Source organism: Micropterus dolomieu, linkage group LG19, assembly GCF_021292245.1.
Source record: "Micropterus dolomieu isolate WLL.071019.BEF.003 ecotype Adirondacks linkage group LG19, ASM2129224v1, whole genome shotgun sequence".
NCBI classification, from domain to species: Eukaryota; Metazoa; Chordata; class Actinopteri; order Centrarchiformes; family Centrarchidae; genus Micropterus; species Micropterus dolomieu.
The window spans coordinates 30,194,388-30,211,621 of NC_060168.1; the positions used below are offsets into that span (position 1 = coordinate 30,194,388).

At 38.1% G+C, this 17,234-nt stretch overlaps 1 protein-coding gene across 2 annotated transcripts in view; it reads right to left on the bottom strand.

Annotated features, from left to right (window-relative positions):
- Nucleotides 1–17,234, bottom strand: part of pde6a (phosphodiesterase 6A, cGMP-specific, rod, alpha) — a 34,366-nt gene that overhangs the window by 13,653 nt on the left and 3,479 nt on the right. Inside the window, exons 3-16 of one of the 2 annotated variants that reach the window (XM_046030109.1) lie at nt 16,169–16,321; nt 14,758–14,847; nt 14,265–14,405; nt 13,229–13,303; nt 12,136–12,200; nt 11,185–11,251; nt 8,360–8,407; nt 6,537–6,686; nt 5,625–5,768; nt 4,043–4,108; nt 3,454–3,600; nt 2,549–2,656; nt 1,303–1,412; nt 313–400 (exon numbers count right to left, since the gene is read on the bottom strand). In XM_046030109.1, coding sequence (XP_045886065.1) covers nt 313–400; nt 1,303–1,412; nt 2,549–2,656; nt 3,454–3,600; nt 4,043–4,108; nt 5,625–5,768; nt 6,537–6,686; nt 8,360–8,407; nt 11,185–11,251; nt 12,136–12,200; nt 13,229–13,303; nt 14,265–14,405; nt 14,758–14,847; nt 16,169–16,321 — 1,452 coding nt within the window. Of the gene's footprint in view, nt 1–312; nt 401–1,302; nt 1,413–2,548; nt 2,657–3,453; nt 3,601–4,042; nt 4,109–5,624; nt 5,769–6,536; nt 6,687–8,359; nt 8,408–11,184; nt 11,252–12,135; nt 12,201–13,228; nt 13,304–13,400; nt 13,595–14,264; nt 14,406–14,757; nt 14,848–16,168; nt 16,322–17,234 lie in introns of those variants that run through there. The other variant, XM_046030110.1, reaches the window with a different exon arrangement.

A 17,234-nucleotide genomic window follows, 5' to 3' on the forward strand; every position in this document is an offset into this window, starting at 1 on the left:
CAAGAGAAAGTCAAAAAGTCTCGACATGAACACCAGGTAGTTTAAGAAAGAACAGGGGAGCATGCAGGGGTGGGGATAAGCCCTGATTGGCAGCTGCAGCTTCTATAAGCAAGGCAAAGACTTATGGGAAACATTGCTAAATGGTGGGGAAATTTTTTTTTTCACACTAGATGAAGAGAGGCTAGCTCTTTATAATTATTGCAGGACTGTTGCATTGCTTTACATTGTACATTTGTCCAGGGGTTAATGTGTCCACCCCTGTATGCATGTATGTGCGTGTGTGTGTGTGTGTGTGTCTGTACTGCAGCATACTTCATCTCTCAGCAGAGTCTTGCCAAACTCCAGATGGTGTCTTTCCAAGATGGAGGAGCCGTGAAGCTTTGCCAGAGGATTACCAGACCTGGAAACAAAACACACACACACACACACAGCATGTTGGGAGGTTACACTATGATAAATAATGCATGTTAAACCCAGGGTGGGCCTGGCCTGCTGTGTCCGCGGCTAATGGCGGCTCTCATTAGCTCATCCATCAGCAGGTGGAGCAGAGCAGCAGGAGGTGTATCTGGTCAATATAGGCTCATTGATGTTCTCAGTGTTTGACGTTACCTTCACCTAAAGAGCTGAGGTCAGCTTGTCTGTACAGAGGAGGAGTGGCTGCTGTCACAGTCAATTAAACAGTCTCAGAACATCCAAACAGTCAGACTTCCAAAATGGCAGAAATAAATTGGGTCATGGTAGCAGTGAGTAATACATAAAACCAAATTTTTATGTATCTCTACTCGCTATCTGCTTAGATTAGCTGTTTAACTTGGATGGGCAATGCCAGTCTTCTTATGAGGCTGCATTACAGTGTATGACTAGTGACTGCTCTCACAACCAAAAGATGCTCACTTGCGAGCTACTACTAAATACATGTATTGTATTGTGTAGGCTCTTTGTTTATACTACTTGTTACTTAGCTGGTCTCTTTTAGCCTTAGCAACTGTTATGTATGTATGTAAGTCGATAATTGTAACAGCCTCAGCGTTCACAGACTGACTAATATTTGTAATTGTAAAAAAAAAAACGCCTAAAAGATAAACACAGAAGATAAATGAACAGTTTTTCAGAAACAACCACATATATATAAATCATGTAAATACAAAGAAATGTATAAATAAATTATTGGTGTAAAGTGAAGTTTAGTTAATTATAGGCCAATTCACAAAGGACAATCAACTCACTAAAATCACTAGCTTCTTTAAAAATACAAATTAATCCAATCCCACTTCCCCCTTTCCACTCCCTGGTAGCAGTTACTTCATCTGGTAGAGGTTGTTTGTTCCTCTGTGGTCAATATCGTGGCAGAAGCCAGCAGTCACCATGGCCATACACTCCAGGTCTGTATAGTAACGCTTCAGATCACCTGTCTAAGAAAACAAAACATAAACAAATCAAAAAGAGAAAGCAAGAGAGCATGAGAGAAGATACAGTAAAGACAGGGGGTGACATACTACAAGAGAACTCGACGCTGGTCTCCAAACCACGTTTTGTCAAGAAAACACATGTGAAATGTGAAACGGGAAATGACGCGAACCTTTTGTTATTATAAAGATAGCAATTATAAAGACAGAAAATATGGGTGAAAGAATGGATTAGCACACGTATGTAGCAGGTATTGTCTGAGCTACAGAGAGAGCTGGAGGGGAGTGAAAAGTGTTTTGCAGTGAAAAAGTAGCTGCCTGCTCTCATTGGCTGGATGTGTGTGGATGTCGAGTCGGCCGACTCCTCCAGATATTTGGCGTGGTAGATATCTGGTTGACATCGGCAATGTGCCAGTGATGTGTCGGGGAGCGGTTTTTATGCTTCCTTGTGTAGTTCACACATAACGACTGGCGAACACAGATCGACCGCTGATTTAACACCGATCACAGCCTGGCGGTCACCGAGCTCTCCGACCGACAAATCGGGCTAAAAATTGGGTAGTGTGAACTAGTCTTAAATTTATTGGGTCAAACGTAACACTGGCAGGTATGTATGCTTTGAGCATATATACAGATATTATCACATATGTGCACCATGGCAGCACAAAAACAAATGCAGACATTTACACTAGTTAAAAATGCAAGAAGTGCACGCACAGGTTGACCGGTTTTCTGGTTGCATGTATATAAACACTGATGACACTCACTGGCTTTCTTATTAATGAATACTTCAGGCAACAATGGCTCACTTTTCATTTACAGACACTTCATTATCGCTTGTTTATGTGCAAACACATACATACACACGCCCACAAGCATCATCATATATACGGTACATCCCAGATGACGTTACAAGGATTGAAAGGGGAGGAGAAAGAATGTTTATTACTTTGAATCAGAGAGAGGAGGAACAGGAAAGATGAAATATGAGGAAATAGGGAGGAGGAGAAGAGTGGGTTGATTGGATGAGGGGGGCAAGATTGAGAGCAGTAGGTGAGGGATTGATGAGTACTTAGGGAAAGGTGGGAGATGGAAGGATGGAAGGATAGAGGGGGGGGGACGAGTGAGTCATTTTATCTCACCATCAGCAGGGTGAACATGGTCTGTCCGACGTTGAATCCATGTCTCCAGTTGTGGTAGGTGATCTTTCTGTAGCCTTTGCTGAGCGAATACATGAACCTCACCAGGGCCTGCAGAACACAGTTTTCTACTTTTAACTTCTGTTTACATGATAGTAAAAAAACAACCACCACTGCAAAGTTTAATTGAATACGTCTGCTATATAGTTTTTCTATACCATCTTTAAAACATACAAATAGCTGCACCTTCTTAAATATTAGCCACTGCTAATGACTACAGGCTCACAGACACACATGGTTTAGTTTTAGAGAGAAGAGAACATCCATCTGTATGTGTGGCTTGATATTGCATGTAAGATTCAAAACCTAACTTCCCAATAACCAGAGAAGCTTAACAGCCAGGACCAACAGTTTTCACTTCTCTCACTGTATCCTCAGACTTTCAGCTGAATCATATCATGATTATTCAACAAATTTCTGTTAATAACTCTGCAGTGATTAAACAGACTAAGGTTATAAAAGGTTCTGTCTTATGTAAGGCATTGCAGATTGACGGTTATAGTTTTGAGCTCTCTGTGTCACAATAAAAGCAGTACAGTGATGGCTCCTTTTCTTCTAGTCTTGGTTTCACAGATTGCTGGTGTCTGGAAGGCCCTCCTTAATAACAGCAGTCTTGCATCATACATAGAATTGTTGAGTTATCCCATTGCTCTACAAAAGTTGGTCTAAATACGGAGCATTTTAAATCTATTTTTGTCAAAGCGTCAGTTTAATGCATTGCAAACGTATGACACCACTTTTGAAATTGAAGCTCTTCTTTATAGAGCACTGAAATTCAATTTGCAAAATTCTGAAAAATATCATCATGCTTTCTAACTAACAAATTAACTCATTAACAAACTACCCACCTCTCTGGGAATGTGAAACTTGTCCACCACTTTGAGTTCGTAGTACATCTTGATGCCGCATTTCACCAGATCCAGTTCACTGTGGTCAAAGTCACAGAAGTGAAACTCAAAGATCTCAGATTTCTTAGAGTTTGGCAAGACCTCCGACTGTGGACAGAGACGGACAAATGTATATAAATTTATACTATAGATTTTTGCAATCATTTATCAAGGCTTTGTGTTGATCCTACTGTCAAAATAGTCACATGTAGAATACTAATACTTTTTCAAGACACAAAACAGTCCCATAGTATGGTAGGAAAGTGAAATAACTAGAAACCCTACAGTATACGCAAAAAGGTCACAGGTTTTATCTGTGGATTAAATATAATGTTACAGTCTGTCCTCATTGTTATCATTTTTCCAACATGGTGGTGTGTCCTTCATAACAAACATTACACTTCCCCCTATTTTGTTCCACCTTCACAGAATCATGGTAGCTTCAGTAAAATCAGAGGAATTGTGTGGATAATGGATTTGGCCTTCGTGGAATTTCCTGATACAAAAGCTGGATGTTTTTCATTGTTTGGTTTGTTGTTGTTTTATTTACCAGAATCTCTTGCAGCTCCTCTTCCTCGCACTCATCTGGTTCCTTCCCCCATCTCTCCCTGGTGTTCTGGGAAAACACACATCATCAACGCTCACCTTGGATTAAAACGATTCAACATCAATCAACTGACTTCTGATGTAAGGTCAAAGCAGGTCAGCTCGCTGCTTTTGTTGTGTGTCTCTCGACCTGTCCACTGACAAATCACCTCATAGAAAATCTGACAGCTTATTTCAGTTTATAAACGATGGTCACCCTCCTGTTTATATCATCCACATCAACTGACTGCTTTGCAGGAGACTGATTTCGTTCAGCACAAATATCAAAAGGATAAAGCAAGGCACTAACTTTGCAGGGTTGGGAATGCCATTCCTGGTGCAAAACACATTCTTCATCTTTATTTAATTTCACCAAAACCCTATATCCCCTAATTTCAACATTTAAACAACTTTTTCATTCAAGATGTTACTAAATTTTAAAGTATGTGTGACCTAAACTGAATCTTTATTATGAAAGTGAGCCACTGAGCTCAGTCTCTCAAAATCCTCCAGGTATTCACACCATCAATGTTAGCTGAAAGCTGGGTCCATGGGCAGTGTGACCTTTGACCCATTAGGTCATGATTTGATTATGTTTATTGTTGTGATCTTCTCCATGGTTTACGTGAGGTTGTCATTGTAACTTGTAGTTCTCAGCCACCACTAAATTGATGTTAGTAACATTATGCTCCACACAGACAGAGTCTTTACATGCCAACTAATTTCTTTTAACTTTGCACTTTTAATGCAGAACACACACACCTCTAACTTGGCCTTAAGCACAACCGCACACAGAGAAAAAGCTCCTACTTCATGTGCTTTTTTTTGGTCTGCAACACGTGCCCATGCAAGATGAACATACCGGTGCAGATCAAAGAAAAAGACAAATTCTTTATGGCGCACACACACACACACAAAATATGGTCACACACATATGGAAACACAGGTTTAGTTAAATATAAATGTGTTGTCTACTATTACGTTCAATGTATCAGAAGAACGGTGTATTTTCAAAGCATGTTGAGAGAGTGCAGGCGTGCGTGAGGCCTTGCAATGGCTCTACCCCTGGGGGAGAATTATACATTCTTTATTCTAATATTCAATTATTTTGAGATATAGATTTTTGATTTCCATGAGCTGTAATCCTTAATCATCAAGATTAAATAAAAAAAAGAAATTGTAACTTTATTTGTAATGAATCTAGAATACATGAAGGTTTCACTTTTTAAATTAAATTATGGAAAAAAATAACTTTATCCCGATATTTAAATTTTCTGAGATGCACCTGTATAAATAAATAAAATGGTCTATGTTGGTGTAAATGTTTTTTTCCCCCCAAGGCTTTTCTAACCTGGCAAAAGTACAATTATGTGTGAAAAAACATCTTTTGAAATTGTTTGGAAATGTTCTAGAAGAACGGAAACGTGCAGAAAACCACCACAAATCATCTTTACGGATGAATAAATCTAAAATTCTGTCAGATTCAAAAATGTTTTGGTGATAAAGTTATCCTTGCAGTAGTTGATTTATTTTCTACGTTTACTAACCAGAATGTTCTGGATTTCATCCTTACGACACTTCACGTGGTACATCACCATGTCCTGGAAGATGTCCTTCCTGTTCTCGAGCTTGTTCATCTTGTCGTAGGTGTCAGGGTTCAGCATCGACCAGCCCAGGAACTGGGTAAGAGACTACACATGTGTGCGTGAGTGAGAGAGTGAGGGAGAGTTAATAGCCAATACTGGCGGCAGGTGTGTCGACGAAAAAAAGAAAAAGTAGGTGACACTCTTTGCCTTCTGTTCAGCCCCAGTGGCTATCACTGCTCACACTAACTACGTTCTTCAGTCCATACCCAAGTAAAAACAGTGTGCATTACTTCCAGTCCGTGGTTACATTTAAAATGTTAATAAAGTATACAGTAGTATTATGAGAAAAACATACTTAAAGTATCAAAAGTAAAAGCAGAACTTTAACGTTGCAACATTTTATCCAGTGGGTAGCATAATCTATTACAATTCAAAAGTATAACATTTTCTTCTGAGTAACAGCACAAATTTGATTCAAATGTAAAGGATCAAGTTAAGTACAAGAAGTAAACTGTACTTATTTTTCACTAGTGTCAGTTTGTTTGGGAAACATTACCAAATACTGTTCGTTAAAACATCAAATCTAAAAAGCTTTTGAAGTAGATTTTGGTCAAATCACGTTTTTACAGTAATTCAAATCATGTTCAAATATCAAAATGAAAAATTTTCTTAAACTAATTTGATTTTAAGGAACAGCTGATGATCAAATTGTCATGTGTATTTTAACTGCACTCTGAGTAGTGAGGCAGATACAGAAACCTCAGTAAAAAGCCTCAAGGCCCAGTGATAAATAATGCAAACGCTGTATGTATTTATAAACCAATGACTCAGCGATGTCTCACACACACACACACACACACACACATACACTACCTCCATCAGTGTTTCGTCCATTTCATCAAAGGGTTTCCCATCCTTCCTGTTATAGAACGTGGCCACACCCACTATCTCTTCTTTCTTGTTGACAATTGGCAGAGACAGGACGTTTTTAATGGTCCAGCCAGAATCATCCAGAGGCTCTGTCTGTGCGCGCACGCACACACACACACACACACACACACACAAAACATGCATTAATTCAATGACTAAAAATAAGAAAAAGCTTCATCTGCATTGTTTACTTTGATATGATTACAGGCCTTTATTTACTTGTATCACTAATTTTATTTTATTTTTTCCTTACAGGAATGTAATGTGACCGTCTACATTCAGAGAAAATATGAACCAATCAATAATTCACCTGCTCATTGTCTTTGGTCACGTTATGCAAATCGGTTTAGACGTTGCGTGCCTTTTTGTTATAGGCCACTACCAAACCCCCTTTTGTCAATTGGCATGTTGACTTTTTGTTGATGGACTTACTGCTCAAACAGCATATTATTATAATTAGTTGTAGTACACGCCAACAGACTGATTTCTACAGATAGACCGCAATACAACACAGAAACAAAACAGACCACAGTAAATGTTTTAAGTACCAGACCTTTCCTTAGCTTTCTCATGAGGTCAATTACAACACATCACAAAACAACTCCAGTTTCCCAATGTACCTCAGACTGAGATTAACCTGTGTAAGAGAGGAGGTGTATTTTCATGTTAACTTTCAGACACTAATTAACAGCAGTGCACAACCAGCATCAATGTACGAGCAGCCACAATGGCTACCACTGTATCAGAAAAAGTATAATAAGGATAAATACAATGAGCCTTTCATTGCCCCCAGGAAACTAATTTAAACTAAGGAGAGCAGAGAATGAGGAACATATCATTTATTCAGTTAGGACTATCTGGCAGAATCGCTCCTTATTATTGTTCCCTGGTGGTCTTTTATGTTACATGTGACCCCATTATAGCTAAGTTAGTTTTTAATAAAATTTTTCAAGAGTACTCAAGAGTAAAGGCTCACCACATTGTGCAATTACTGTAAACTGACAGCAAAATGCTATTGTTATCTATTACTTTTTGATCTGATTATGTGATTACAGATAATGAGTAAAATTGCTCAATTTCTCACTGCATCAACTTGTGTTAATGTACAGAAAGATTTGAGTGTGAATCAAAATAATGTCATACCGGTTGTGGATGATCATATTTGTACCTCATTTTGGACAAAAGCGTCTGCCAAACCATTGATGTAAATGTATATTGCACATCAATTAATACAGTACAGTTAGTACAGTTAATAATTTGTACATCATAGTTTTCCCGCATATTAATCAAATTTGGAAGCAAAGTAGCAAGTGTTTAATGAACTGCAATATCTATAGAGGGTGGAGCTATGTTGCTGTTTTAAAATTAAGAAAGAAATGGTTCAACTACTGTAGCTTCAATTCACTGATTAATAATTTAACATTTTCTCCTGTAAATGCAACACTTAGCTTTTTACACAATTAATGCAATAAAGCACAATCAATTGCCTGATTCCTCAGTCATTTAGATAAGAGAATAAGCCAGACTTCTTTAGTTTATAAAGTTATCATCTGGGATTAAGCCATTTACAATGAAAAACATTGTGCAGGAATCATTTCCAGAAATAAATTAAGGTGATGGACTTCAGCCCCTTCGGTGTGTTCAAGAGCATACTGAAGACTTGATGAAAAACTGATGTTTGGGTGTTTTACAAAGTTATTTAATACCATACAATTCATTGTCCTTGATTTTGTTTCGGTTTGTATTCCATCTTTAGACCATCTTACCTGGAAGTTGAAAAATTCATCCTCAGCTGCGTTCATTATGTTGCAAATCTGTTGAAAAGGGGAAATAAGAATCAACAACAAAACTGAGAATGATATTTGATGAGAGTTGCTACAATGTGAGTGGGGTGCTCTGGAAGAAAACTACTAATGTTAATCCTACGAATCTAAAACAGAAATTATATTCCCTGTTTAATCTGTAAAGGTGGGGATTACAATTATAAAAGTTCATGTTTGGAAGAAATAAGAATATGAAAATAGCTAGTAGGAGGAGGAGATCTTTGCTCTCATGTTCTCAAGGATGTTCATGTTCAGGAGTTTTATTGCCCTACAGTGAATCCATTCAAAACATCTCATTTCACATCCAAAACCGTCAATGTCATGTCAATCTGACATGTTTTTTCCCCTCAATTTATTAAAAGGTGGCACTGTGGTGAATGAACGTTTTCACCTCTTATATGTTTTAGAAGAGAAAAAAAAAGGAGAAGATGAGGGAGGAAAGATAATGTTGAAAAATGGCAAGAGACAAAGACAATGAAAGAACAGGACAGGAGGAGGACAGACGGGATGATACAGAAGGTGGGATAGATGAGCGATGGCAGGCTCAGCGGTTTGAGGAAAACACACTGTGATTAATTACAACGGCTGAAGAAATTACAATTATACATCACAGCAGCGTGTGGCAGAGCACTTTTCATTTCCACAACTGTGTGCACACTGACAACTGTGTAATAAGGCCTAATGGTGCTCTGCTCGTCTCACCACCCGCAGCTTCTAGTGATGATATTTTGAAATAAAGATATTTTAAAGGACACTGGTTTTATATGGACTCCTGCACAGCAGAAAAGAAAACTGTTCTCTAAAAGTCAGAGTGAGAAATGAGGAGAATTTCGCTCCAAGCTAAAAGTTTTGGTTGATTCCAGCCACACTAACTGATTTTGAAAACATATTCAATCATTCAAATAATGCTGGATTTGGATCTTTAAGCTATACTTGGGTGATTAGGTAAAGATGAGCTGTCACAAATATATGAATATAACTGAATGCATCAAATAAAAACAATCTCACCATGCATTGTCCATAATATACAATAGACCTTACAAAACCCATTAAAGTAATATTTGCTCCATAGCTCCATAAACCAAATGCTTAGTTTAAGATATTAGACTATAGATGGTTTAGTAGAGTTTTCCCAAATATTGCAGGGATTGGCTGAATATGCCTTACATCTTGTCTACACAGGAGATGTTTCAGCCGTGTTTTTCAGCCGTGCGTCTCACACGTGTCTGCCAGAATGCTGCTATTTTAATCAATGCGGGTGTCTACAAAGGCCACGTTAACTTTATATGTTATATGCTTTATGTGTAGAACCGTGATCCAAAGTGTATTTTTACTCCGCAAGTATATTTTCTTTCAATTTACATGTTTAACTACAGTGATTGTCTATTGGGCTCTGAGTGCTGCCAAAACTCAGGTGGCCTACACACAGTACTGTGCCTGAATGCAACCTATGCAGACACAAATGGCTGCGCTACTGAGGTACTGCTTTCAATATGCAGCCTGTGTTGACAATAAATTCATGCAATTTCAACACTGATCATTCCTGAAGGATGACTGAGAAATACTGTGTACGAAATGAATGTCCAATAAAAAAAATATTTATATTAAAGCCTTTGATTTCAAAGACATTAAGAAGTACTGTATTATTATTATTATTACTACTACTAGTACTACCATTACTATTATTAATGTTTCTTTCTATCATAATCCTAGCACAAATGACTGTAAATTCCTTCCATTCTACTAGTTTAATCAAACTTGCTGTAAATAGGCCAAAAAAAACAAAAAAACAAACCTGACTCTTATCATCTGCCTTATTGTCAAGACAGGTTATTATAACACTAAAGGTTATTACTTCCCTGCTGAACAGAGCTGCCACTGTTTGCATTCAACCTGCTCACCGGCCATTCATTCATTATTCATTTGTTGTTTAATTCATACATATTTGGGCTCCAGAGTGGCCAAGCAGGTGCTGAAAGTCCCTGCTAAAGTGTCCTTCATTAACTCATTGCAACTTAATGCAAATGTGACAGCTAGATTCCTTAAAATGTAAATATGATTACACTTCCTGGCCACCTTTGGTCTGATTTTGGCCCTTTATTAACTTGCAATTTCCATAGAAATTTCCAGCAGACAGAAAAGTTAGACATCCACAAAACTGAGGAAGAATGATGAAATATGCTAGTGTAGCTTAAAACTGTTCTAAAGCATTGTGTTGAGGACCTACATGGGTCCTGTGAAGTTTTCTTATAAATAAATGCAAGTTATGTTTACATTTACTCACCAAAACTTATTGTGTGTATCATTGAGAGCTAACAAACGTGCACCGTGCGTTTCCTCCCTCATAAAACATTTGCAAAGTATTTTAAAACAAGCACTGTTCACATCCATATTTACTAGCTTGCGATCTTTTTCCATGCCTTTGCTGGCACTAGGGAGACACCACTTATAGTTCACCTTTCACTGCTCAGCATGGTAGGAAGTACAGTTGTGGAGTTCAGGTTTGATACCCAACACATGACAAGGAATTTTTGTGTATTATTTGACACGCTTCAGTGATCATTTATTGTAATGTGTATGAGTGACAAACATAAAATATATAGCATGATATTCATAATGCTGCCAGATTATTCTTTCATGGTTCTAGCATGTTCTTGTGTCAGACTAGAGTTTATGTTAATTTCCTAACATGTGTGTAAGATGTTTTCAAAATCTCAGAGTAAACTTGAAATAAAGGAACAGGAGCTCCAAAGAAAACAGACACTGACCAGTCCAGTTTCTGCTACATAGGTTGGTAAACCGCTAACCAGGGCCCAGTGATCTGCTGGAGGATTGCTGAGGACGAACAGAACAGGCAGAAAAGTCAGTTGTTATAATAATCATCTTTAAGAACAGGAAAACAAAAGAATGATGTACATTACATTCCTATCGAGTGTTAATATAAATTTGACTGCCAGGGTGAAATAAATGTTAGGTAAAATCATTAACATTAAATAATGCATTAACAACTTTCAATTTACAAGGCGAGATAATTCTGCAGTGAAATGTTTGGACAGTGGTTATTACTGTTTACAGGAGCAGCAATGTTGGATGATAGAAATAGAACACCGGATCAGAATGGTAATGACTTCTAAGAAATATAAAATGACCCTGTGCAATGCTACACCAGGCTTTGGAAGTGATCTTTTTTAATCTTTTATTAGATAAAATGTATATCATGTTTGGCTTTGTCAGGGAGGAAGAGCTAGCATTAGTATCCTGTTATCTCTCTGATAACCTCTCCAAACACATTATCTGTGCCCTGTGGAGTTTTCTTGTAAACAAAATTCTGTTACTCCCCAAAAATGCATTGAGTGTATCATTGAGGTCTAGGTCTGCATTTCCCTCCTCATTAAACTTTTGCTGAACTGATTTTTTTAAACTTTGAAACCTGCATTGTTTGTATCCATGTTTACTCGCCGTCTTCTTCTTCCCTGCTTTTGTTGGTGCATTGCTTGGTTTCTTGGAATGTTACAGCCCACTGTAGATCAGTGGAATAGTCCAATACATTTGCCAGGAGTGTGAAGTGCACCAGCACGTGTATGTGGCCATGCATGTGCGTCCACTTGCACAAGAACAAACAAAACGGGCACAGACACCTTAAAAAACGACTTCTTAGCACGACTAATGGTCAAAAACTCCACAGGGTACCTTTAAACTAGATCTCTGTTGTGACTTACGGTATGACTTTGATGTCTTCTTTGCCGTGCAGGATGTAGTCAATCAGTTTGTAGAAGATAATTTCCTTGAGAAGACACACAACATAAACATTAGAGAGACATTTTGTGGAGAAGATAGTGAAAATATCTTCTTTTTTTATGGAAAGATAAATACCATTCGTTGTTACACTAGGGCTGAACAACTAATCGAGATCTTATCCAAGTCGCATTTTGGCCTACTGTAATTTTCAAATCGCAGTACTGTACCGTACACCATTTGTTAAAGGCAAAATGTGTGTCAGAATATCATATTATAAATATATATATATATATATATATATATATATATATATATATATATATTGCTGTGCTGCTGAGATGGCCTGACCTACACATCATATTCTACAGACTTAAGATTAAGGTATAGATATTCATATTGTTCATATTGTTATATTTTCATATTGTACATACTGTATACCAAATCCACCTAACTCAAGTACATAGTGTGTATATATATATATATGTTCACTCTACTGTAGCCTGTGTCTGATTTTATTATTGCGTTATTGTATTATTGTATGAGTAAGCACATCGTGAGCAATGTTCAATCCTAAGTCAAATTCCTCGTTTGTGTACAAATACCTGGCAATAAAGCGGATTCTGATTCTGATGTAGCAGTTCTTAAACTTTGCCAGTAGTCAGGCTGAAGGCTTGAACATGTTTGTCTTGACGGTGGCGTTTGAGAAATGTCATTAGCCCAGTAGAATCTAAATAGTTTCGGAGACCTTGGAGCCTGAATTTGCACAGCAGGTGTTATTGAAATTTGGCCACCCGTTTTGATATATCAAAGCGCATATATAAAAGTTGGCCTGATGGTGATGCAAGAAGGTCAGAGTACACAAAAAAAAAGGTTCATTCTCCTGGACCGAAAGTACTCACTTAAGTTAGCAATATGAGAAACCTTCTTGTGGACATGTGAAGGGACATTTTGACCTGATGGTGTCACTAGATTAAATGTCAGGAGGTCACAGGCTACTTGTTGGGAGTATCTATAACAGTCTCATATCAATAGAAGTGCTGAATTTAGCAGGAGCAGTAGTCAATATTTCCTCACCCTGCCATCAGGAGTTTTGGGTCCATCATATGGTGGAACTTCTCCCATCAGAATTGGCCACAGGTCAAAGAATTCCTACAAAAACACAGACAAAAAAAAAATAAAAGCTTTAGAGTGGGGCCACATAGCTGATACGGCTACTTCTGTTGATTCATTATTTGGATGAACTTACTCTATTTTATGCTCATGCCAGGAGCCTCTTAGGGGTGTGTAATATTTTTTGTTCTGTCTTCACAAAGTGCCCAGTTTCCAAAAACATTGGCTCAAAACTGATCTACTAGTTTTGTTTATTCTTAAAAGTTCTTTACTCATGAAATCCAGTGTTGTTACCACACAGCCATCTGTGCAGGCAGACAACATGTGTTTGTTGAAGATAGCAGGTGTTAGGAATCAACTGGCAGCTGCTTGTAATTAGGTGACAGCCACAGCCAATAAGTAGTATTTATGACAGTATGTTAGTAACAAATCACAAATACATGGTGATTGTACGACACTGATCAGAAGAAGGGTTTATGTGTTATTTCTTTCATTGACACAAGGGATAAAGGCAATGGAAAACTAGACCAAGACAGAAAAACTGTGCAGATTAGACAAAGAAACCCCCAAAGGATTTTCTGAAAATATCTCTTCCCAAAAGAGGAGGAGAAAAAGCTGAAATCTCATCAAACCTCAGTTGGGATAAAAATGGTACAAAAACAGCAAGGCATAAGTATTAAGCAATGGATGCCACAATTTAAATAGTGCATTGTGTATCTCCAGGATGTTAAGTTTCTTTGTGGCTCATGCTAAATGAAAAGTTTTTAAGGATTTTATGAAACCAAGCATTGTTGCTGCAGTCAAGCTTCTTAAAACCAAAATTAAGCCCTAAATGTAGATTATTGCTCCACAATCTGCATTTACATTAAAGTTCAAGCTTTATTTAGGTGACCAGTTCCCTAAATGTGGAAATGACGGTTAATATGAGTTTCAGATATTTAAGACACTTATTGTTAATTTGGTACCTGACAATCTCAAACAGTAGAATATGGTAACCCACCTTGGTCTTGGTCATGTCCAGCAGACCCACAGAGTAACGGTCACAGTTGAGGAAAGCTCTGACTGTGTACAAGGCCTTGTGGAACTGCCGCTCTATGTCTGTCAGCTCTTCAAACACCTTGCTGGCCGACCACAGCAGCACCTGAGCAATGGAGTAAAATAAAATGCAAGACAACAGTTCCAAAGTTCCTGCACAGCACAGACCCAGAGGTATAACTTGGAACTTCTCCTCCGCCCCAATCATATTTTTGTTATTGTTTGTGCTTTTAGAGTCAAGTTAAATTGAGGCATCTTGTACCACATATTTATGTCATCAAGAGTGAAAATAATGTGAATCCATGCAACTAAAAAACATTAGATCTGAGTCAAGAGGAAAAGGGGTCAGATGTGGGACTCTCTCAGCTACAGTGTGACCACAGCCTGAGCATAAACTCAAACTAAATCTTACAAAGGAACAAGAGGAATTCAGATGCTGCATGCATCTGCAGCCTCACCTGTCCCCTCCTTGTCTCACAGTTGTGCAGGTAGCTCAGGTGGAAAACTCTCAGGAGCAGGTTGGCAAAGTTGAGATACTTGTTTAGCGTCTGGAAGAAGACAGTACACCCTTTCATCTGCTTTGCATAATACTGATCAATTGATGAGATTGTGGTTTCTCAGCAAAGGCACAGCGATAACATTGCAATATTCTGTTTCTTAACAAGTTTATGCTTTTACCTTTGTGCCATCAGTCAGAGTAGGTGACACATTTCAAACGGCAGATCTCATTTTTAATCAAACATTCCAAATAGTCATCGTCTCCTCTTTCTTGACAAAGACAATTCACTGTTTCAATGTGGTATTTGGACAGTATGCCACAGAGGGCTTCCAGGTGATGTAACAAAGCTTCAGGCAGCTACAGTGGAGGTCTGCACCTACTGTATTTCAGCAGTGGCTAAGATCAAGAAGATGTCAAGTGGTAATGTAATGTAAGGTAAGTGCAAACTTTGATTAAGAAATTATTTTACAACTTATACATGTGACTGACTTTGTAAGAAGCAAAATGCTTTTCTGAATGGATTTCTTGATTTAAGCCTACGTCTATTTCCGATTGAACTGACTGTTTGAAATTTGCTCCATATTTGGGTGAGGCCAAAGTAAATGGCATTTTATCTGTATATGTTGCACTAGTAAAACATTATCAATTAAATTACCATAACCAAGGACTCTGACTTGATAGAAGTTACATGTCCTAAAAAGATGTCTAAAAATACCTGGGTGCCAACAGCCAATCACTCTACTAGCTTTATCACTGTGTATTTTTACTCACATTTGGATCCAAATGCAGATTATAAATTTTTATAATTTAAGGAATTGGGAGGATAGTGCAACCAATGTAGTTTATGTTTTGTCATCAGCATCACATTTAGAGAAAACCAGGGATTAAATAAGCCTTAAAACATAAACATGGTCCTGGGATGCAGGCACCCAAAATACCAGTGTGGAAGCAGGAAAATACAGCAAGTTAGCTGCCAAAGGACGAGAGTAGGGACAAAACTGACACTGAACAACCGAGGCTACATCTACGTCATATAGTTTTATCCAGCTTCTATAACAGACCTTAAACCATTATTGTAAAGTTTGTCAGACTGAGTTTAATTGTGTGGGATCACTGTCCAGTCAGACAGTCAGTTACTATCAGAGAAAGTTTGGAGAAGCGACATAAAGCAATGACAAAAGTAAGTAAAGGGAAAACACATGAATGGTGAGGGGGAGCATATTTTATTGTGCTCGTTTTTAGTTTTGAGGCACTTTGTAACGGGTTAAGAAAAGTTCAGTATAAAGCTGCAAATGTAATATTTGTTTATTCATGTGACAAAATCACTAAAATTGAGTTTGCTTTCGAACACAGGCAGTATTAGATGTTACCTCTTCATCCTTTGCAGTGAAGTGCGGCCCATCCAACTTGTTGACGGCCATCATAACAGCCACCATGTCTTTACCATTCATGATGGGGATGGCGAGGACGTTTTTGGTCTGATACTCTGTCAGCTCGTCCACAAAGTTGCTGTAATGAGGGCTCTGAGAAGAGAAGAGATGAGAAAAGAGAAGACTTTGATGAACACACCATTTCTATCCGTAAATGCTGCTAGCAAAGGCTTTCCATTATCCACAAACTCAAGGCCATTTCTGCTGCACTCCACCTACTGCTCCTCCTGTGTAGCAGGGGTCATCAATTGTGTTCCTCCAGGGGTGAAACAGTGGAAGAGCAGCTCATTAACTGCCAAGAAGGAACAAAAACCTGCAGATAGCGACCCTTCGGGTTCAAAAATTGGGGACACAGTCCTGATTTGGGTAAGGGAAGGTGTACGTTTTTGTGATGGTCTTATTTCCTGGTTGAAAACAAAGAAAAATTGAGAAGTCTGATTAGTCAGGAAAATTGCACCCACAAAGATATCCAGCGCAGACTCCGGAAAGCTTGCAAGACTCCATGGCATCTTAAAGTATAACACCTATAGTCTAAAACTAATAACACCTTGAACACGCTGGTTCTGCTATATGGGACTGAGTGCTGGCAAACAACTAAATGTGACACGAGCAAAGTCAGCTCATTCGCACAAGATCTGCCTTATATTCTGGCCCAACAAAACATAAAATAATTAAATCTACATAAAGACCGACTGTCGAAGCATGATCTCAGAAATTAAACACAGTCGTCCAAGATGGCCTGGACACATATTGGGTCTGTAACAAAGAAGAGTGAAGGCTGAGCTGCTGGAAAAGGGTCTCCCATGGGGCAAAGCAAAACTAGCTTCTCAAGACCATGATAGGAGGAGCAACATTTAAGGGGGCAAAGAGCATTAGTAAAGTAGGTAGGTGCAGGTAAGGAAAAAAAAAAAAAAAAAAAAAAAATATATATATATATATATATATATATATATATATATATATATATTCATGGCTTTGCATGTGACAGCAGTAAAGCCATGAATAT